Genomic DNA, 24,077 nt, shown 5'->3' with positions numbered 1-24,077 from the left:
TTTTCTTGGCTGTCATTAAGTAGCAGGGGTATGTTTGGTTATTCAATAAGATAATCTCAAGTTAATAATTTAGATCATGCAATTCTTCATCAACAACTTAAAAGAAAATTATTTCAATATCACTTCGAACTGGTTTAATCTCATATATCTTTGGACACTACAGAAAAGACCACGATACTGGGTAATATAAGTGACTTACATCTAGAACTATTTGTCTACCAAAAGCATAGGAACGTAGTTGGTTTCCCGATATTATAGCAGCGTTTAGTATAAACCACTCAAAATCCTACAAATAAACAAAACTTGTTCTTAGCATTTAGTATAAACCACTCAAAATCCTACAAATAAACAAAACTTGTTCTTAAAACAGTCATTTTCTTTCATAAAATCTATGCATTTCAATCTCTATATCTACAGTATTATATATTTAGCCAGCAATATGTGAATCACCCAACAATTTAATACAAAACTAATATTTTTATATCTACTGATGTCATCTGACTTCTGTCGAACTTTAACTAATGGAAAAAGATCAAAAGATGCTTCTCTATCTATTAAGGCCCCCCAACAAACAACTGGGTAGAGCCATCTCACAGTTATTTAGCTACCTGAATGAGATAATTCAGTGTTGTTTTTCCTTGTATAAAATTTTCAATACAAGGAATCACATCCTTTGAAATGAGGAAATGTTTTGTGTATTTATGCTATTGGTGGACTTTTAATCATGTTAGCGCTTGAATGATAATCAAAAATGTCGCATGTGCTATAATTTAAGGGCAAATGTATGACAGTATTTTATCATGTGTGGTGATGCATATGTTAAAGTTAAAAATCTTTGACCTTATTCAGTAGAAAACGTAATGATTAGTTGAATTTGTTCTGCTTCACACAAAAATTTAATTAATAAAATCATCAAAAAAATTCAATGCAAAAAATTATTAAATTCATCAATGAAATTCAATGCAGACATATAGGAAACCTTAAGTATGTCAATAATACAGAGTACCATGCTACAAACTACAACAAGAAACAGACTGGATATTGATAAACTTTTTTATAATCCTTAAGTCAGAAAGAAGAATAGCTCAACCATTCTTTGAATAGTGAACCAAAAAATGTTACATATTTATGATATTATATACTTACAGCTAACAAATTTTCATCTTGATTGAATAGCGGACACAGCATACCGAGTAACGTAACATCTTCAAACTCTGTAAATCTCCCTTTCTCTAGTAGTGATTTACCTAACTGTAATAACAATAAACATTCAGTGATTTCCCTAACTGTAACAACAATTAAAATTTTACTGTCATACAAATACAGCTTAAACAAAGCTGACATACACATTAAGATAAGGTCGCATTATTCCTTTCAAAGTAAAAACAAAGAATTATGTGTATCACTATCAAACATCAAGTTTAATAATAGAAAAATAGTTTAATAATAGAAATATTTCAACTGGATGGCAAAACAATCTTCAAGATATGTATTAGCATTTTTTTTTCATAAGTCTGTGACAATATTTTTTTTTTTTTTTTTTTTTTTTTTTTTTTTTTAAAACTCACTCATAAAAAAAACAACAAGTTTTTCCTTAAATAAAAAATTCTAAATTTAATCAAGAGGGAGGAAAAGAATGTGAATCTTAAGGCAAAAGATGAATAAAAATAAAAGTTTACAAGTTCAACATACCAGTAAAAAGACATCCCACAAATCAGCAAACGAGATAGCAAGTGACGTCTTCTTCACTGACGTCAACCCTGAAACTATATACAAGTTTATTCTTTAGCAAGTAACTGTTAATTCCACAACAAAAAGTTGTTTCATTCGGCAGACTGCATCAATGAAATTGGCAGTCATTATTTCAGAAGTTGTTCTTCCTCCTTTACACAAGTGTTCTTGAGGGACCCAACACAATTCAAATGACTGTAAATCCTATTCCCTGATAAGCCCTGTGCAGCACTTTTTATAAAAGTCTTGAGAAGAATTGTAACTGGCTAATTTGCACAGACCAATCAAAATTAGTTTTACATATTAATACATAAAACAGCAAAATTGATTGGCTGATAAGCCCTAGTAAGGAGTTTGCCTTATTTTAGATTGACAGCTGATTGACACCTAAGGCATTGTTTACATAACAATTAGGCTCCACCCCTTTAATTCTAAACAAAGGAATTTTAAATAACTTGCTGTATCTTTAAACTCATACAATAAAATAAAATAGAAAGCATGGGATCATAATCTACATAAAATTCTCTTTCTTATGATATAAGTTTCATGATGGTAAAGTAAGTAGTAAGTGTTTTAAATTCTGGTCTAAACATTGACCCTTTAAAGTTTCATCAAATCAAATATGGTTGGTTGTTATAGTAATATTTTAAGATAATACAAGAATAGTAATAGCAAAATACACACTGAATCATGACTTTTCTTAACATTACTATAAAAAGAACAAAATATGTATAGATTAATAAGAATGATAACTTATTCTAACATGTAACTATTGTTAATCTAGCAGACAACATATATTGGAGAAATTTATGCATCACACATTTATACACTGTATGTACAATGTGGTAATTGCAATTGTACTTAAATGAGACATTAACTGGATCAGTAGTAATTAACACTTAACAAACAGATAAGACTTTAACACAATAGTAAAGACACAGGCTGGACATAGCCCCAGGCATGTGATGTTCTTTTATGATGCCTTTGTAAATATTGGTAGTGTGGCATAATTGACACATGATAAGTGGCTTTTACATAAACACAAAAAAAATATCAAAGGTATTTAAAAATAGTACTACTTTTATTATCCAAAATTGTCACAAGTGTATGAAATACTTGTTGTTGTTGGTGTGTAAAAGAAATAATCACTTTAAACAAAATTTCAATGATACCAGGTTTACAACAATTTAATTGTAAAAAACTATTACTAAGCTATCAACATAAATAAAATCAGAGGTATTTCAATATCCACACATATCAGATCTGCTTATTTATTCCATAAATTTCATTAACTTTCTATACAAGATGGTTGACAACAAAAACTCGGACCCACTTACCAAGTTTAGTATCTTTTCCCTTAAACTGGAAATGACTTTTCAAGCTATCTTTTCTGTGCTTGTATGTCCGTATGGCTTGTAAATAACTCACTGTAAAAATAATAGAAAATCCATGTCTATTTTTCAGATTTTTTAGTAAATCCAATCAGACAAATACTGTCTATTAATAAAACCAAAAAAAAAAAAACAATTCAAACAAAAATGTTTCTCAAAAACAATTATAATGTATGCTGTTCAACCTTTACAATACAAAACTCTTTAGGGAGACAATATTTTGTTGCTTATACGAGTGCTCTAAATAAGTTAAATCTAATAAAGTTGGAAGTTGATATTGTTGTAAATATAAATTCCTCTACAAGAGGCTCTGTGGCAGTTGCATTGTAGATATATAATAAATCTTTTGCATGAGTATCAAGTATGCACTAGATGAACACTGGAAAAAAAATATATTTCAAAATCAGAAAGACTACCGAACATTCTATTTTTCAGACATTATATCTTAGATATAAATATATGATTGAACACTACTAGTACTATAAAGCAAAGATGATTGAAATAATAATCAATATGTACATCAAAAAATAAAGACTAACTGTTTTCTGCCTCTATCTCCCTCCACTCATGAAACAATAATTGTTTTGCTGTCTCGAGGAATTCATCCAGTTTTCCCTGAGCATGAAGAAGATGACATTTCTGTAGTAACATCTGCTGTTCCTGTTTTTAATGTTAACATGAAAATCAGTTCATGCAAAGAGACAGAACAACTATTTGTTTAACTTTTGTTCATTGTGATTTATATCAAACAATATTCACAGGAGTATAGAAACAAGAGGGCCATGATGGCCCTGAAGTCGCTCACCTGTATATAGGCCCCAAGAGTGGGGCCAGTTTAAACCCCAGGGCTTTTATTTGAACAAACTTGGTAGACACCCATTACAAGATATTTCATGCTTAACATCTAAGGTCTAGCTCCTTGAGTTTTTTAAAAAATGATTTTTTAAGTTTTAATTATACACATATAGTTCAAAGCAATGACACCCCTACGGCAAGGCCAGTTTTGCCCCCAGGGCTTTTTTCAACAAACTTTGAAGACACTCACTAGAAGATGTTTCATGCTTAATATCTAAACTCTAGCTATTTGGTTTTTTTCAAAGAAGATTTTTAAGTTTTTGCTATACACATATAAGGAAAATCAATGTCCCCCGGGGCAGGGCCAATTTTGACCCTAGGGCTTTTATTTGAACAAACTTTGAAGACACTAACTGGAAGATGTTTCATGCTTAATATCTTAACTCTAGCTATTTGGGTTTTTCAAAGAAGATTTTTTTATTTTTTGCTATACACATAAATAAAACAAGCAAATTCGTTGAATTTATATCCCCCGCCGGGTACTGGTTATTATTAACACAACAACTGAAGACATAAGGCTTTATTTATATATTAATCATGGCATAAACAGTAATATTCTTTGAACTTGATAAATATTCAGGGCAATAACAGAGCCATAACTTTGTGATAAATAGTAAAATCTGGAAATGCCAATGAGATGTATGCATACTACATAACTAATCAAGGGCCATAAATCTGAGTTATAAGTATCTGATTGGAACAAGGCGACTAAATGCACATCTCCTCTTAGTATCCCATAAAGTTTCATTGAATTCCAGCCAGTAGTAGCAGAGAAGTAGCGAGGAAACAAATATTTTTCTATATGGATACTGCATAACTAATCAAGGGCCATAACTCTGAGTTAAAGGGTCTGACCGGAACAAGCCGACGATATGCGCATCTCCTCTTGATATTGATGATTCCCATAAAGTTTCGTTGAATTCCAGCCAGTAGTTGCAGAGAACTACTCCGGAAACGATTTTTACTCCATATGCATATTGCATAACTAATCAAGGGCCATAACTCTGAGTTAAAGTGTCTGACCCAAACAAGCCGACGATATGCGCATCTCCTCTTGGTATTGAAGGTTCCCATAAAGTATCGTTGAATTCCAGCAAGTAGTTGCAAAGAAGTAGCGCGGAAAAGATTTTTACTCCATATGCATACTGCATAACTAATCAAGGGCCATAACTCTGAGTTAAAATGTCTGACCGGAACAAGCCGACGATATGCGCATCTCCTCTTGGTATTGATGATTCCCATAAAGTTTCGTTGAATTCCAGCAAGTAGTTGCAGAGAACTACTCCGGAAACGAATTTTACTCTATATGCATACTACATAACTAATCAAGGGCCATAACTCTGAGTTAAAGGGTCTGACCGGAACAAGCCGACGATATGCGCATCTCCTCTTGATATTGATGATTCCCATAAAGTTTCATTGAATTCCAGCCAGTAGTTGCAGAGAACTACTCCGGAAACGAAATTCGGACGGACGGATGGACGGACGAACGGACGGACAGATGCGCATCTCCTCTTGATATTGATGATTCCCATAAAGTTTCGTTGAATTCCAGCCAGTAGTTGCAGAGAACTACTCCGGAAACGAAATTCGGACGGACGGACGGATGGACGGACAACATCAAAACTATATCCCCCTCCCGATTCCATCGGCGGGGGATAATCAATGACCCCCGGGGCAGGGCCAATTTTGACCCCCATTAGACACCCATTAGAACATGTATCATGCTAAATATCTTAGCTCTAGCTTTTTGGGTTCTTTAAAAGAAGATTTTATAAGTTTTTACTATATGCATATAGGGAAAATTAATGACCCCCCTGGGGCGGGGCCAATTTTGACCCCGGGGATTTATTTGAACAAACTTGATAGACACTCATTAGAAGATCTTTCATGCTATATATCTTACCTCTAGTTCTCTGGGTTCTTTAAAAGAAGATTTTATAAGTTTTTACTATATGCATATAGGGAAAATCAATGACCCCCTGGGGCTGGGCCAATTTTGACCCCAAGGCTTTTATTTGAACAAACTTGATAGACACTTACTAGAAGATGTTTCATGCCAAATATCTAAGCTCTACCTCTTTGGGTTTTTTAAAAGAAGATATTTTAAGTTTTTTCTATCTGCCATGGCAACCAGAGTTCTGCATGGAATTTAATTCTTTGAACAATTTTTAAAGGTGACCACCAAAGGAACATTCCTGTGAAGTTTGGATGAAATTGGCTCAGCGGTTTATGAGATGTCATTTAAAGTAAAAGTTTACGGACGGACGCCGGAAGGGCCATTTCTTTTGTTATTTTCTTTTGTTTAATAGAGGGCCATGGCCCCTTATTCTAATTTTACGGAATGAACTCTTATTGTTCTCTTTTGTTCTGTTTACAGTTAGATGGCCCAGTACTTCTCTTAAATAGCCCGGACGGATGGACAACCGGACAGACGGCGAAGGCAAAAAAAAATCCCAAAAATTTTGGGAGACATAATTAGAAGGACAAGTTTATCAATTGGAAAAAAGGGTGAAAACTAGTAATATAATAATATATTTCGATCTGAACTGCTAACATGTCATATATATTTTTTCTTGCATATTCTACCATATTCCATCATATTTTAAATTCTTTACCTCAATAAAACAATTTTCCATAGAAATTTATTGAACACATCCCTAACTATTTCTGAAAACAGCATATGAAATTGCAAATTCAAATTGATAATGGAAATTATGTCGTCCTAAGCATGCAGTTTTTATTCTTAATAATGCCATATGTATAGCACACTACTCATCTGGCACCCCTTATGCCAGATGAAATTTCTGGCATGGGTAAAACTTACAGAATCACAGTCTGATATGCAAGAATTCTTTTTCTCAAAAAAAACAACAAACTCTTCACACTAAGAGATATAATATATTCCAAATTGTTATTATCTTGATGCAGTGACACAGATGTATAAATCATAAAAGTAGAAATAATATACATGCCTCTTTGCTCATTTTTCTCTGTTCTCCATCATCTAAAAATCAAATCGAACAACAGTATTATTATATCAGTTAACAATTGCAATCTACCCATTTTTTTTCAACAATACCTTTCTAATACTTACAAGATTTCCTACCATTAAATTTGGATGAAAAGTTTACCTAGCACAGCACTTTCGGAACATGATTTTGATGACTTAAGATGTTCAAGAAAAATTGCGAAAAATTGACAACATATTGTATACATTAAATGAGACAAAGAAATCAAATATTTGGTGAATTAAATTCCTTTTATATTTCACGCATAAAAACAAAGTAGGCCAGAATAAAAACCCACAGCAGATTTGTCATTTTTATCTGATGTCATAAGCTAAAGTCAATCACTAACTAATTATCAAGATATAATACAGACATACCATGTTGTAAAAGTTCTAATGCCTCGTCATGTTTGCCCATCTGTTGTTGAATGGCTGACAAGGACATTCTAGCCCCGATATGTGAGGGAGCTAACTCTACCACCCTCGTGTAAGCCTCACATGACCCATGCAAATCTCCTACATTGTTCAAACATTCACCATACCGTAACCACACAGCAGCCTACAGTGGTGATGTTTGATCATAAATTAATCTATGTATAGTAGCAAACAGAAAATTCAATCATAAAGTGATGACCCACTACACAACCATAATTTATCATATTGCCATTTTTCAGCTTTTTCTGCATTTGTAATATAATGTGATAATAACAAGCAACTTCTGCCACAGGCTTGCTTTATGACATTTCCTAGATTTGTCTCATATAAGTCTATGTGAAACATCACTTACAATCTGACTAAAGTTTTGACTTAAGTTATTTCTTGCATGTAAATCTGATTGCAAACATATTTATTCTGCCATGTGATTCAGATTTTCAAAAAAAGCTATCTTTAGCCATGCATCAAACTATCTTTTACAGTTAAGCATTAGGCAAAGTATCTAAATATCGTTGTCCATGGAAGTAAAATAAATTTTTGATTTTGTTATTTGAAACAAATAAACTGAGAATAAAAGACTTTGATAGCCAATATTGTTTTGCCAGTTTATCTGCCTGCTATATGAAATAAGTCTATGGTTCTGTATGTATAAAACGTATATGAAAATTACAAAATAAAAAGAATTAGACAGATGGGTAACTTACAAGATGGTAGTTTTGTGACTTAACCAACATTTCCAGTAATGGTTGTGCTTGTTTATAATAACCTTTATCCATGTAGGCCTCGGCTGTATCCAGGTACAAATCTCCCATAACCTCGATATCTTCCTCAAACAATGGTTCTATCACCACCTGTATAAATATATAATTTATTTCTTACCTTTCACTTTCATGGGCATGTAAGAAAATGCATTATCTTCACTACAAGTATAGAACTAGGACATGATGCATCATGCATTTCAAATACGGCCTCATCATTGTCAGTACTATACTGTTACATGCTTAATTTCAACCTCTTGATATTGAGGTCTGTTACACTAACATGGGCCAATCCAATCAGCAGTATATACAAGGGTGCCATAGTCACAAAATACGCCCGTTTACGAAAGCTTTAGATGGAGATGGGGGCATTATGGATAAGTGTTATCTAGCAAGCAAGTTTTTATCCTTGGCACTGTGTTGTTAAATGAACCTTAAAACAAATCAGTAGGGAAGATAAAAAGTACATGTAATTGTAATTTAATAACTAAAAAATTCTGATTTAAGATTTTATTCTAGGGAAATACGTTTCATTACAATTCTTAATCTTTGAATGAGCTGAACTGATATTTACTTGAAAATTAAAATATAATTAAATTTCTATGGGAAAGTATTTACATTTGATAAGGTAATTACTGTATGATCTTTATGAACAAATACCAAGTCTACAGAACACCATAGTTATCACAGTTAAGAATCTTGACCAATGAATGAAACATGTGTAAATAAATGTTACATTCTTTAGAACATACTCAAGTCCAAGAAAGAGGATTATTTTATGCCCTTTGATTAAATTCTATTTTTAGAATTGAAAGTGAAAGTAGATCAAGGGGAGTAATTGTGTAAGTCATTTATGAACAAAGTAATAACTTTGTTGTCGCCCTTTGATTAAATTTTATTTACAAAATCTGGATATTTCATCATCTTTAGTGACCTTGACCTTGTATATATTGACCTAAATTATATGTATCACAGCCATAGTCTTGATAATGACCATTTGTGTTACAATCCCTCAATAAATGATGACTAAATGGTCCATATACACATCTTCATATTTTTATCTGAACTTTGACCTCTATGTGTGACCTTGACCTTGACCGCAAGGACCTGAATCTTGCACACGACACTCCGCCTCACAATGGTGAACATTTGTGCCAAGTAATATTGAAATCCCTCTATACATGTGGAAGTTTTGCTCCGGACAAGCATTTTTCAATGACCTCTAAGTGTGACCTTGACCTTTGACCTAGAGACCTGGTTCATGTGCGCGACACTGCTCCTCATAGTGGTGAACATTTCTATGAAGTTTCATTAAAATCCCTCCATACATGTAGGAGATATGCTCCGGACAAAATTGGACGCCGCCCGCCCGCCCGACAGGGGCGTTCCCATAATACGTCCCGTTTTTCAAACGGGCGTATAATAAACAGGTTAGAGATCTATCACAAAAGTTATTAGATTAATGAAGATATTACAAAAGAAAGGGCATTGTATTTATGGTGAAATGTATGTCATTTGTTTTGACTAAAACATATTCAGTCACAATAAAAAAATTACCTGCACAATTTTGATGTATTCTGAATGTATCATACAAACAGCCAACTTGATTCTAAGGTCTATTGGTAACATATCTGGTACAGAACATCTGAAAATATTTAACATATATTCTAACACGACCCGCATTTTTCCCTATTGAACATAGAAGAACCGAAAGTGTGTATTATTATGCTATAAAATCACTGTTTGACGTTGTATATTTAGATATGTGACATAATCGTTATACACGTGACGTAGCCACTAAAAATGTGACGCGCTGAAAATAAGTACGGAAACAAATCAGGCGCAGTTTATCTAATTATCATGTACGGCAGCATTTATTTGTTGATGTCGTGTTAGAATCGAAATAATATATCCAAATCAGTGATTTTATTGCTTGATAACATCACTGTTTGTCGTTCGGATGCGCATCATTATATCACTCGGGCTACGCCCTCGTGATATAATTTCCAGCATCCGAACTCCAAACAGTGATGTTATTGAGCAATAAAATCACAGTTTGGGATATATTATTTCTTAAGTAGAACATTGGTAAGTCAAAGTTGAAGGGACTTTGACACATCTAGACTCATGAATCCGTCTCAATTAAATGATAAAATTTCCAGCAGTCAAAATTTCCCAGCGAGTTACAAAAGGCATTATAAAAGGAAAGGGCAATAGCAAAACCAGTTTATAGAAAATATATCCCTTATACATTATAGATGCTACCACTAATGCAAATCCAACTAAAATCTCAAGGTTACTATAGCTCACAGCGATCAAAAGGTTACATGTTAAGTAAACTTTTACAATAAAATCATAACTAAATAATACAAGAGCCCGGTTAGAGCCGGGTGATGCTCCCCGAATAGGTTTTGGACACAGGAAAGTACACCTCTTGTAGTTTCAGAATTATGTCCGTGGAAAAAGTTCAAAGTGCAATTATTCCAAAATTAGGCAAGGCAGAGTTACAGTTCTTTGCACTGCACTTCTAATCAATGTGATCTATCAACCTACAAAGTTTCTTGATGATATCTCTTATGATTTCCGAGTTATGTCCTGGACAATTCAACAAGAGCTGTCCGTAAGACAGCGCGCTCGACTTTTTTATTGCTTGCCAATAAAAAAAGTTTTTGCAGTAAAAGGCAATACAAGAATCTCTGTATTTTTAAAGTGAACAATGGCCATGAGCATTAAGATATTTAGTGAAGAATTATTTTACTGAATTGTGTGATACCCTTGAACACTGCAGGTTCAGTGGATAGGAATGAATTTTTTTAGATTTTTTAAGTTTTTTAGTGCTTGCCTATAATACAAAACATTGACAGTTAAGGGCCATAATTCAAATAAAATCTTTGACAGAATTACCTTCTCCTGGACATGTTTGGGAATCATGATTGTAAACAAGTATCCCAACTTTCAAATTAATATCTCAAACAGTTCAGTCAAAAAGTGGACTGGTACTAAAAACTTAACCAAGATTCTAAGTCGATAAAAGGCCTTAATTTTTAAAACAAATCCTTGACAGAGTTACCTTCTCTTGCGTACAGATGGGGGTAATGATGTGAAATAGCATTAAAAGTTTCAAAGCAATATCTCAAAGGGTTAAGGCAATAAGTGGATTTTACCCATATTCAATGTATTTTCTAAGTCAAAAAGGGGCATAATTCTGTCAAAAACCTTGACAGAGTTATGTCCTCTTGTCTGTTGATGAAGGTCGTGATGGTAAACAAGTATGGTCAGTTTCAAAGCAATACCTCCAATGGTTTTGAAATAAAGTGAGGTGGTACAAAAAACTTAACCAAGCTCAATACACTTTCTAAGTCAAAAAAGGGCCATAATTCTGTCAAAAACCTTGACAGAGTTATGTACTCTTGTCTGTAGATGGAGGTTATGATGGTGAACAAGTATGGTAAGTTTCAAAGCCATACTTGTAATACTTCTGAAATAAAGTGGGGTGGTACGAAAAACTTAACCAAGGTGTGACGCCAACGCCGACGCCGACGCCGGGGCGAGTAGGATAGCTCCCCTTTTCATAGAAAAGTCGAGCTAAAAAGTAAAAATAAACAAAGGGCAATAACTCCAGAATTAGGCAAGGTAGAGTTATGAATCTTGTGCACTGCACATCTACCCATTGAGATTTACCTACCTACAAAGTTTCATGTTGATATCTCTTATAGTTTTACAGCTATGTCCTGGACAAGATTTTTCTAAAAGGGGAGATTATTCAAAAATAAGGCTTAACAGAGTTATGGTTCTTTTGCACTGCACCTCTACTCAATGAGATCTATCTACCTACAATGTTTCATGTTGATATCTCTTATAGTTTAAGAGTTATGCCCCGGACAAGATTTTTCTATAAGGGGAGATAATTCAAAAACCAAAATAGAAAATAGAGTTATGGTTCTTTGACACTGCACTCCCCCTCGATGCCCCTAACCACTGTATGAAGTTTCAACAAATTATCTCCAAGAGTTTTCAAGTTATGTTCCGGACAAAGTTCAAGTTCAAAGTATAAAAATAAACAAAGGGCAATAACTCCAAAATTAGGACAAAAAGAGTTATTGTTTTTATGCACTGCACATCTACGCATTGAGATCTATTCACCTACAAAGTTTCATGTTGATATCTCTTATAGTTTTAGAGTTATGCCCCGGACAAGATTTTTCTATAAGGGGAGATAATTCAAAAACCGAGCAAAATAGAGTTATGGTTCTTTGACACTGCACTCCCCCTCGATGCCCTCTACCACTGTATGAAGTTTCAACATATTATCTCCAAGGCTTTTCAAGTTATGTTCCGGACAAAGTTCAAAGTATTAAAATTAACAAAGGGCAATAACTCCAAAATTAGGATGAAAAAAGTTATTGTTCTTATGCACTGCACATCTACCCATTGAGATCTATTCACCTACAAAGATTCATGTTGATATCTCTTATAGTTTTAGAGTTATGCCCCGGACAAGATTTTTCTATAAGGGGAGATAATTCAAAAACTGGGCAAAATAGAGTTATGGTTCTTTGACACTGCACTCCCCCTCGATGCCCTCTACCACTGTATGAAGTTTCAACAAATTATCTCCAAGGGTTTTAAAGTTATGCTCCGGACAAGACAACGGACGGACAGACGGACGGACGGACGGACGGACAGACGGACAAGGCGCAGACTATATGCTCCCCCGAAATTTTTCGGGGAGCATAATAAAATCTTTACCTTGTTGGTATACTTTCCTTGACCTCTTTTATAGGCAAGTTGTGTGTATTTGACCATTTTTTCTCTCCTGGAAATGTGAAACTGACACCGCAATGCTCTACAAATATCTACAAAATAAATATATCTGTATCAAAATTTACAAAACTTGTTTGTAAAAAACAATCTGAGCTAGTCAAGTATGGAGGTCTTTAACATCTGGTAATGAAAAACAATCCTGCTTTCTGTTCATTGGTTAATGTCTTAATAAAGTGTCAACAGAAACATTACTAGTATATAAAACAGTAAGTAGTTTTTTACTACTTTTTAAGGACTTAAATATGAAATTTGGTGTACGGACATAATCCCCTTAGGACAAAATCCCCTTTGCATACCAGGACAAAATCCCCTCCATGGGTGGACATGATCCCCTTCATGTTTTTGAAATTTTTATCCTAATCATCATTTTTAACCCAGTATCACATACAAATAGATTTTGTCTATTTGTTTTCAGTGTTTAAATTTAGTTTACTTCATATTTGCACCATTCCATTGTAATTCATATTTTCTCAAACAACAGATACATTAATTATTATGCAAGTTTTCAATAAAATTGTAGCAAAAATTACAATGAAAGCAAGTACTTACCTTTAGACTTTCCAGATACTTCTTTTCTTGTATCAAAATCTCCAACAATAAATTCACATCTGAAATTTAAACATAATATATTGCCCAATTACATGCATTTTTGGATGAGGTGTTGATGTTGTGTTGTCTGTTTTTTTGGGGTTTTTTTTGTCAGCTCAAAGGTTTGATTTAATGACTACTTTATGCAAAAGAGATCAATCAATTAAAGATAGATGATATTACTCACAACTAAATACTATGTATTCTTCAGTGCAGTTGAAGAAACTTCATTTCACATGCCATTCTATCTATCATATCTATCAGGCATAATTTTTCACTAATTTCTCGCAGTTTGGTAAATAAATTCTATTGAGTTTTAGTAACATTTAGTAACATTGTTACTGTCGCGGTAATACAACAAGTTCCCAGATGAAACTCTCCCTATGTATCTCTCTCTGGGTAGATTCACTATCTTAATGTTAGCTTAAATATGTCTCTCATGAAAAAAAATTAAGAACATCTTATTTTATCAACATTCATTGCTGGTCAGTGAATGTGGCATTAAACACTAAGCTATACTGGTCATGCATGAGTCAACAGGACAATACCTTCAGATGTTATATGATCTGGATGGTCTGTAAATGCCTTCATCATTGTATCTATTGCACGCTTTTTCTCTCCTTGCTCATAAAAACTCTGAAATCAATGAAATTCTATATAATACAAGTATGACTTACATCGACTTGCATCAGATCATTTCTGTAAAGTTTGGTGATTTAATAATTTAAGTTGGAGCAAGCTAAGCAAAATGCACATATGCACAAAACAAAGAAAAATACTTTACATTAAAAAATAACTTGTTAATCTAAGAAATGATAAGATCATACATGTGTTGACTTAAACATAAAAGACATACAGTGTCCCATACAGAAAACATAAAAAACAAGACGTACCCTGGTGATGCCCCATGCTAACTTCAGGTACCTCTCGGAGTCAGATTTTGGTAATAAAGGCAGCAACATCAGATATCCATCAAGAGCTTTCTTGTGTTCTTTCAACGTCTCGTACAACCTGGCTCTCTCCCAGATACAGTCAATCTTGTTCTCTCCATTTGCATTGATTGCTACACATAAATCAAACACACACATATATATATATATATACTTTGTAATTTCAAAATATTCAGAAAATATATATCCAGTGATAAACACATATGGTCAGTATTTACAAGATAGAATACAATTTGTCATATCTTCAGAAAACATGCTACATATAAAGTTTTCTTCTTCCAAATACTGATGTAAATTAAATTCAACAGCTCTCATTCATTACATCTACACCTACAATCATTTTCTGTAACCAATTTTTTTATTCTTATTTTTCTGTTGATATTTTGGCTTGAATGTTATATCTTGTTATTAATTACTGATTAAAGAAGATAGACTAAAGCAACATGTTTATACTAAGGCTATATAGTGATCAATGGTCTGGTAAAAATATCAGATACCATGCAAGAGTTACTTACCCTGAGTATAACACTTCGTTGCCTGGCCAATATCATTCTGTTCAAGACACATTTCTGCCAGTTTTGCCCATTCCTCACTATCATACGGAGCTAGATATGCTGCTATCAATGAATACTGAAAATATAAAGATATAAATATCAAATTTTAATAATAACGAAAAATTATCTGCAAGGGTATATTCTGAAAGCTTGTTTTGTTAATTTTTAACATTTAACAGTCACATCCCTAGCAGTATTGATTTATGTAAATCAATATTACATAACACCAATAATAAATATAACTAATAATGTTAGATTTCATCAAACTTGTTCATGGTCAGAAGTGACATAGTGTAAGCAAATGTAATAAGTAAATACTTATTTATCCGCAAGTGATCAACTACTAATCTAACATGATAATCTGAATCAGACATTAGAAACAAATGACCATTAGACTTAATATGCAAGATCAACCAGCACAGAAAAATTTACCCCAACCCAAGGATCAGACCAGTGACCCCTTAATAACACGCCTGAAATAAGTGGACTGTAGCCTGGGATTCAGGCGTTGATATTTTTTTATTTATTCATAACTTAAGTGCTATTTCATACTCGATTGTCATAGATAACTCAACATCTCTGGTTTTGATAGTATCAACGCCTGGGGAAACCTGCGGGGTTTCCCATGTAATAATCGACTAAAGATAATCCTATTAATAGACCGATTAGCACGTGACCAACAAATAACATGATTAAATCGAAATCGAGGCGAAGATGATAAATGTTGAAAATTTGACGCCATTTACCATTATAAATTGAGTCCAGCACAATTATCTGATGCTCACACACTTTATCTTCTTTAACTAATCACACCTGTTGATCAAATTCACTTATCATGCAATAAACTTTGTCAACGAGTGATAGTTTTTAATCGGAAATGGTGTTTTGAAAGCGAGGCTCCGTAACTGTTCGTTGAGCTTCGGATCACTTCGGATCACTTCGTGGAAATTCCGTTTCTATTTTTAGAAACTAGTTTGTTCTTGCATGAATTATCGTTCTTTAATAACACCCGTAATTTTTGGGGTGTATACTAGGTGGCGCTTTGATCGAAAATCGTATTTCCCCAGGCTGTCGATTTGCCGAACAGAAGCACATAAAAAATAGACAGACTGGAACCCAGGCTAGTGGACTGACTTGCACCCATTACTTTGGTTTTAAATATCCTTTAACAAATAACAACCCTATATCCAAATGGACCACCTCCTCCACATTCCTAGTAACATTAACATAGACATTAACATGGGTGCAATAGTCACTAAATACGCCCGTTTACGAAAGCTTTAGATGGAGATGGGGGCATTATGGATAAGTGTTATCTAGCAAGCAAGTTTTTATTCTTGGCACTGTGTTGTTAAATGAACCTTAAAACAAATCAGTAGGGAAGATATGCACAGGATGTGTGACCTTGACCTTGGTGGCAGGGACCTGAATTTTATGCACAGCACTCAGCCTCACAATGAACATTTGTGCCAAATTATATTGAAATCCCTCTATGCATGTAGAAGTTTTGCTCCAGCCAAGCGTTTTTCTATGAGCTCTGTGACCTTCACCTTTGACCTAGAGACTTGGTTCATGTGCAGGGCACTACATCTCATGGTGGTGAACAATTCTATAAAGTAACATTAAAATTCCTCCATGCATGTAGAAAATATGCTCCGGACAACATCTGGATATTTAATCATCTCCAGTGACCTTGACCTTGCAAATATTAACCTAAATTAAATGTGTCAAACCTGTAGTCATGATAGTTACCATTTGTGCTACAATCCATCAATAAATGGTGACTAAATGGTCCCTATACACATCTTCAAATTTTTATCTGAACTTTGACCTCTATGTGTAACCTTGACTTTGGTTGCGGCACTCAGCCTCACAATGGTGAACATTTGTGCCAAGGTATATTGAAATCCCCCTATGAATGTAGAAGTTTTGCTCCGGACAAGCGTTTTTCAATGAGCTCTAAGTGTGACCTTGACCTTTGACCTGGAGACCTGGATCATGCATGGAGTGAACAATTCCATAAAGTATTATAAAAATTCTTCCATACATGTAGGAGATATGCTCCAGACAAAATCTGGATATTTCACCATCTTTAGTGACCTTGACCTTGCATATATTGACCTAAAGTACATGTGTCACAACCGTAGTCATGATAATGACCAGTTGTGTTACAATCCCTCAATAAATGATGATTAAATCGTCCCTATACACATCTACATATTTTTATCTAAACTTTGACCTCTATGTGTGACCTTGACTTTGGCTGCAGGGACCTGAATTTTGTGCGCGACACTCCGCCTCACAATGGTGAACATTTGTGCCAAGTTATATTGAAATCCCTCTATGCATGTGGAAGTTTTGCTCCGGACAAGCGTTTTTCAATGAGCTCTAAGTGTGACTTTGACCTTTGACCTAGAGACCTAGTTCATGTGCATGACATGGCTTCTCATAATGGTGAACATTTCTATGAAATTTCATTAAAATCCCTCCATGCATGTAGGAGATATGCTCCGGACAAAATCTGGATATTTCATCATCTTTAGTGACCTCGACCTTGTATATATTGACCTAAATTATATGTATCACAGCCATAGTCTTGATAATGACCATTTGTGTTACAATCCCTCAATAAATGATGACTAAATGGTCCATATACACATCTTCATATTTTTATCTGAATTTTGACCTCTATGTGTGACCTTGACCTTGGCCGCAAGGACCTGAATCTTGCGCGCGACACTCCGCCTCACAGTGAACATTTGTGCCAAGTAATATTGAAATCCCTCTATACATGTGGAAGTTTTGCTCCGGACAAGCATTTTTCAATGACCTCTAAGAGTGACCTTAACCTTTAACCTAGAGACCTGGTTCATGTGCGCGACACAGCTTCTCATAGTGGTGAACATTTCTATGAAGTTTCATTAAAATCTCTCCATACATGTAAGAGATATGCTCTGGACAAAATTGGACGCCGCCCGCCCGCTCGTCCATACGCCCGACCGCCCGCCCGCCAGGGGCGTTCCCATAATACGTCCCGTTTTTCAAACGGGCGTATAAAAACTTGGATATTGACACTAACAAGGTAGATGTAAGAAAATTTCAAACACACCTGTAATGCTTTCTGCATATCTCCCATATCTTCGTATATCATTCCTAATGTCTGAAATGGCTTGTTTGCATTTGGAGCTGAAAAAAATACATACAAAATTTACAACAACATTATTTTAATATTACAGATTTCACCATTTGGTATTTTGCAAGTTTATAAAATTTCATTCATGTTAAAGACCTATTACTTTAATTAAATTCTATTATTATTGTTACAATTCATTCTATTTCATTCTTCAGAACCAGAACAATAGAATGAAATATACAAACAAAACAATTTTATAGAAACATCTCAAAGCAAACAAGATAACAAGTGCAGAAGCAAGATCAGTTCTCTATCAAAAGAGATTTCCCCTTAATCCCTCAACACTTGACTGCAACAGTATAAAATAGAACTTTACCAAGTCTGATAATTTCTAGACACTGGTTGATAGCTTCCTCATGTTTTCCTTGAGCAAATATCATATTCACTTCACCCATCATATTCTCTAAATGACTAGGTAGATCCCATTTCTTTTTCCGCTTCTAGAAAAGTAAAATATCATCTTATCATTGTCAAATTGCTGCATGTTTGTAATGATGATGAAAAACTGGTGATAATTATGACATACTGGTTTACATAATCAGAAGTTGCTGTTGATTATGACAAGCTGATGGTGATGATGACATACTGATGGGGATATGTGATGTTTTAACAGTCAATGCACAACCTATGACACATATGTAGGTTATTCTCCCAAAAAGCCCGTTTGGTGTTTCCTTAACCCATAGAAAATTTCAGTGGGTTAATTACTTCAATTTTCTTAAAGCTGATAAATTACAAGCCTCTTAAGTCCCTGATTAGGTTCACAAACTTACAGTGGTGAGATTGAAGAAGGCAAACTTTACCACCTTGTGATTTTATTTATTTATTTTTTATTTATTTTTGTTTCTAAAAATATGTTTAGTTTAAGCAAATTGAATTTCTTTTTCAAATAATCATTTAAATGATTTAGACAAGGAACAATCTGGAATCAGAAACTTAAAGGGAAAAATAATTAACCCAAGTTTTTTCACTAAAACATCTTCATTGTACTCTTATAATATATATAAAATTTTACCTTTCCTGGTCGTCTCTTATAAGGTTGCTTTTGTTCTGCAAGAGGAAAATAAAATAAATCTCATATATGTAACACATGATTGCCTCTTCTATTTAATTGTTTGTGATTTTTTTTTTTTTTTGGTATCATGTATTGTCTTGGATATATCATTTTATTCCTTACATGAATGTGTAAACATACACTATTACTAAAATAAATATCAGGCATATACATTGTACTGCCAATAAAAATACATGCACTGATAAAATCACCAGGTTCTTTCAATTCATTTACACTACATCTTCCTCCAACACTTACCAGTTACTAATTTGTTTTGTTTATACACATGACAATTAGTTACTTATGCTTATCCCATACACAAACACACTTTCTAAGTTAAATAACATCATTTTTTTGCTTTGGTCATTTACTTGACTTTTAGAAACTTTAAAATAGAAACTTTTCGTTTGCCTTTCTAGGTATATAAGAAACTTGTTATACACATATCATTGCTTTTTTTCATTCTAATTTGGTATATTTATAGTTGTCAATACATGATAAAAGTAAGCCCTTCATAATATACCTTTATAATGTATTATTATTTGTGCAAGTCCGACATTTATCTTGCTAAGAAATCCTCCTTGTATGTTAACAGGACACATGACTGGTTTGAAAAAAAACTGATACATTTGTTTGATGCAAGAAGACATTTTGGTCAATATTCCTATCTTATAACAAAGCACTGCACACCTTAACAATGCAAATATTACAATAAAACTTAGTAAACAAGAGGGCCATGATGGCCCTGAAGTCGCTCACCTGTACATAGGCCCCCGGAGCAGGGCCAGTTTAAAGCCCGGGGCTTTTATTTGAACAAACTTTGTAGACAACCATTAGAAGATGTTTCATGCTAAACATCTAAGGTCTAGCACGTTGGGATTTTTAAAAGAAGATTTTTTTAAAGTTTTTTCTTTACACATATAGTTAAAAACAATGACACACCTGGGGCAGGGCCAGTTTTGACCCCAGGGCTTTTATTTGAACAATCTTTGTAGACACTTACTAGAAAATGTTTCATGCTTAATATCTTAACTATAGCTATTCGGGTTTTTTAAAAGAAGATTTTTAAGTTTTTGCTATACTCGTATAAGGAAAATCAATGGACACCGGGGCGGGGCCAATTTTGACTCCAGGGCTTTTATTTGAACAAACCTTGAAGACACTCACTAGAAGATGCTTCGTGCTTAATATCCAAACCTTTGCTATTTGAAATTTTCAAAGAAGATTTTTCAATTTTTGCTATAGTTTTACACATACAGTCAATCTTGTATTAAGAGACCGCTCAAGGGTGAGGTCAAAAGTGGTCTCTTAATAAAACGGTCTCTTAATGCAAAACTAGGTTTTCCAACCAATTTTTCACGGGTCATAGCATGAACTAATATCAATAAAACATAACCAGGAAATGAAACAGTTTAAAAGTTTAATATTTTTATTTCATCATATATTCCAACATTCTTTGAAAATTAAGACATTTACATATAAAAGATATGATATGAATTAATAAATTTATTACTTTATTTTAATAATCTGTTTTAATGAGTCAACAACATCAAGCAATAAAGCTACAATAATAACTTTTTTTCTACAAAAATTACATTTGCTACATTGGAATTGTGATTAATGTAGCACTATCCTTTATTTCTAACTTTTAATACAGTTCATGGTAACCATCTCTTTACTTGAAAAAGTCACTAATCTTTGATTGCTTTGTATCAACCTCAGCTCTACAACTCACAAAACTGTCCTGTAAAGTCATTATGCTTTCGAGCCATTTGTCTTGACCTTTGCTCAATGCTAATTCTTTCAATTTATACAACATCTCATTTGCATCACTCATACTAATAATAGCACCTGTCTCTTGAATATCATCATTGTCATCATCATCATCATCATCATCATTATTACTGTCTCTGATTTCTTTTATCATATCCCGTGCATTCCTATCCCAGTTAACAGTGTTTAAGTCAAATGTTGGAACTGCTTTATCAATGTCCACTAAGTCACTAAATGTACATCCAAACAACTCATTGCTCAGTCTTAGAACTGCAAGTGGCACCTCATCATCATCATCATCATTATCACTTTTATCATCACAGTCAATATTATCTACCTGCACATTGAATTGAGTGAAACCACATTTTGCGAAACACTTCTGAATAGTAGAAGCTTCAACTTCTTTCCACGACCCGTTTATCCAGTAGATTGCGTCAAGAATTGATATCTCCCTAAGAATTGTGGAACCTACTTTATCACTATGTTCCATTTGACTTAGAATGTATTTAAGCTGACGACTACGGTATTTCAGTTTGAGGGTTTGAATAATCCCTTGGTCCATGGGCTGAGCAACAGACGTAGTATTAGCAGGAAGAAATACTAACTTGATATTGTCTAAAGTCACCTTGGGATGAGCTGGAGCATTATCCAAGAACATGAGAATGTGACGACCTGACCTTTTCATCTGACGATCAACCGATTTTAGCCAGTCTATCATGAGCTCGGAAGTCATCCATGCCTTCTTATTGTTTCTATATGTAACTGGGAGTCTTTCTGGTTTTATCCTGCTGAAACATCTCGGTTTGGCGGACTTGCCTATCACTAGAGGCTTAAGCTTTTCACCAGACATGGAAGCACACAATGCTACCGTTATTCTCTCTTTAGAGCGCTTCCCACCGGCTAGCTCATCTCCTGCAATTAATAATTAATGCATAAAGACATACAGCAATAAAATTTTTTACATGTGATTGGAATTTGATTTTATAACTTTTTTAAATTTAGTGTGAAAAATAGGTAAAAATGATCAGTGTTGTGCATTTGATTTAATCGCAGATTTAGTTATGTAGAACTTTTAAGATTTAAATATGGATGGAAATTTCATCTATGTAGGTTGAATAATGGTTTAGCTTTTTTCAAATACATTATCAGTGTCCGAGACATTTTAACTCTTATTTTAGATATAAAGTTGGGAGGAGTGTGGTATAGATAAAGTTTGATAATTTTTTTCTTCTTTTTCTAAGATAATAATTTTAGACCTGCTAAAATAATTGCTTAGTAGATATATTTTTTGTTTTACCTTTCAAATGGTAGGACTTCCTGGTTGTATCTCTGTAGAATAACCCTGTTTCGTCCATGTTGAATATGTCTTTTGGATGGTATCCAGCACAGATATTTGGTAGCTTTGACTTCCAGTCATTCACAACATCATTGTCAACATCTCCCCTTTCACCAGACATAGTCCCTAACACAATATTATTTCTCTTAAGGAAAGACGCTAACCACCCAGTTGATGCTTTGAATGTTTCAACACCCAACTCTTGAGCAAATCTTAGAGCTTGTGCCTGCAGAAGCGGACCAGACACAGGCATTCTTCTGGCGGTTACATCTGTAAACCATTTGAACACAAGGTCATTTATGTCCTCATTTCCAGTTGTGTGTCTCGGACGTTTTCGGTGCCCAGAAACGTTATTTTCCACATCCTCCAATACTTCCGCCTTTCTTTTCAGAATGTTTTGTATTTGTGTTTTCCCAACACCTAGTTCATCGGCTATTTTTCGAGCACTTTTATTTTTTGACAGTTCCAATACACGGACGCGTTCGTCCAAAGTCAGCACTTTACGTTTCGACATTATTTTACAGTAAATAATCCAAATGTTAGCTATTTATCACTGTTCACAAAATAATCCAATTTTTATACGACGTATTATTAATTTGTACAACACCGACAATATGTTAAGATGTAAAAAGAATATGCTGACATAAAAGTCTACACAAGGTTAAATCACACAGAGCAGAGGAAAAAAGGCGGTCCTTCACGCTAACCGTAAATAGAAAGCTTAATCGTGATTGGCTGCATGCGGTCATTGAAGGCGGTTTTAATTAGTCGATAATGCATGGTTATTACTTTACAGTTTTTAAGCGGATGGCAATTAGCACTTGTTTACAGACGTTCGCACCTATTGTATGTCGACCTTTATTATACAAATTAGTGACAATTTGTGATATATTATTATTTTACGGTCGCTTAAAGCAAAAAAGATCAATAAATTTGCCGCCTTTGAATGGCCGCTGGTCGCGTAAGACAAAAGTCGTTGAGCACAACGCAATTATATAGGGATTATCGACGGGAGGATTTCAAAATGGTCGTTTAGTACAAATGACCGCTTAATACACGTGGTCGCATGGGCAAGATTGACTGTATAGGGAAAATGAATGACCTCCGGGTGGGGCCAATTTTGACCCCAGGGCTTTTATTTGAACAAACTTTGTAGACAATCACTAGAAGATGTTTCATGCTTAATATCTAAACTCTTAGCTATTTGGTTTTTTCCAAAGAAGATTTTTTAAGTTTTTCCAATACACATATAAGGAAATTTGGAAAATCAATGACCCCCAGGGCCGGGCAAATTTTTACCCCAGGGGTTTTATTTGAACAAACTTGGTAGACACCCATTAGAAGATGTTTCATGCTAAATATCTAAGCTCTAGCTCTTTGGGTTCTTTAAAAAAAGATTTTTTAAAGTTTTTACTATATGTATAAATGGAAAATCAATGACCCCCTGGGGTGGGGCCAAACTTTGACCCCAGGGCTTTTATTTGAACAATCTTGGTAGATATCCATTAGAAGATGTTTCATGCTAAATATCTTAGCTCTAGCTCTATTGGTTTTTTAAAAGAAGATATTTTTAAGTTTTTACTATATGTATATAGGGAAAATCAATGATCCCCTGGGGACGGGCC

General features: G+C 34.1%; 1 protein-coding gene across 1 annotated transcript in view; it reads right to left on the bottom strand.

Annotated features, from left to right (window-relative positions):
- LOC132751943 (general transcription factor 3C polypeptide 3-like) overlaps nucleotides 1-23,533 on the bottom strand; it is a 28,474-nt gene extending 4,941 nt beyond the window's left edge. Inside the window, exons 1-20 of the mRNA XM_060742165.1 lie at nucleotides 22,414-23,533; nucleotides 21,021-22,028; nucleotides 19,867-19,947; nucleotides 19,305-19,339; nucleotides 18,606-18,729; nucleotides 18,206-18,282; nucleotides 15,058-15,172; nucleotides 14,486-14,655; nucleotides 14,141-14,228; nucleotides 13,554-13,612; nucleotides 12,930-13,036; nucleotides 9,738-9,825; nucleotides 8,127-8,273; nucleotides 7,366-7,546; nucleotides 6,929-6,984; nucleotides 3,662-3,782; nucleotides 3,069-3,158; nucleotides 1,693-1,766; nucleotides 1,147-1,251; nucleotides 200-286 (exon numbers count right to left, since the gene is read on the bottom strand). Of these exons, the coding sequence (XP_060598148.1) occupies nucleotides 200-286; nucleotides 1,147-1,251; nucleotides 1,693-1,766; nucleotides 3,069-3,158; nucleotides 3,662-3,782; nucleotides 6,929-6,984; nucleotides 7,366-7,546; nucleotides 8,127-8,273; nucleotides 9,738-9,825; nucleotides 12,930-13,036; nucleotides 13,554-13,612; nucleotides 14,141-14,228; nucleotides 14,486-14,655; nucleotides 15,058-15,172; nucleotides 18,206-18,282; nucleotides 18,606-18,729; nucleotides 19,305-19,339; nucleotides 19,867-19,947; nucleotides 21,021-22,028; nucleotides 22,414-22,966 (3,366 nt within the window). The 5' untranslated portion in view covers nucleotides 22,967-23,533. The remainder of the gene's footprint in view (nucleotides 1-199; nucleotides 287-1,146; nucleotides 1,252-1,692; nucleotides 1,767-3,068; nucleotides 3,159-3,661; nucleotides 3,783-6,928; nucleotides 6,985-7,365; nucleotides 7,547-8,126; nucleotides 8,274-9,737; nucleotides 9,826-12,929; nucleotides 13,037-13,553; nucleotides 13,613-14,140; nucleotides 14,229-14,485; nucleotides 14,656-15,057; nucleotides 15,173-18,205; nucleotides 18,283-18,605; nucleotides 18,730-19,304; nucleotides 19,340-19,866; nucleotides 19,948-21,020; nucleotides 22,029-22,413) is intronic.
- Between the last annotated feature and the right edge of the window lie 544 nt (nucleotides 23,534-24,077).

This window comes from Ruditapes philippinarum, unplaced genomic scaffold (genome assembly GCF_026571515.1).
Source record: "Ruditapes philippinarum isolate M1 unplaced genomic scaffold, ASM2657151v2 ctg222_1_1_1_1, whole genome shotgun sequence".
Lineage (NCBI taxonomy): Eukaryota > Metazoa > Mollusca > Bivalvia > Venerida > Veneridae > Ruditapes > Ruditapes philippinarum.
This window is presented reverse-complemented; position numbering and strand designations above follow the sequence as displayed.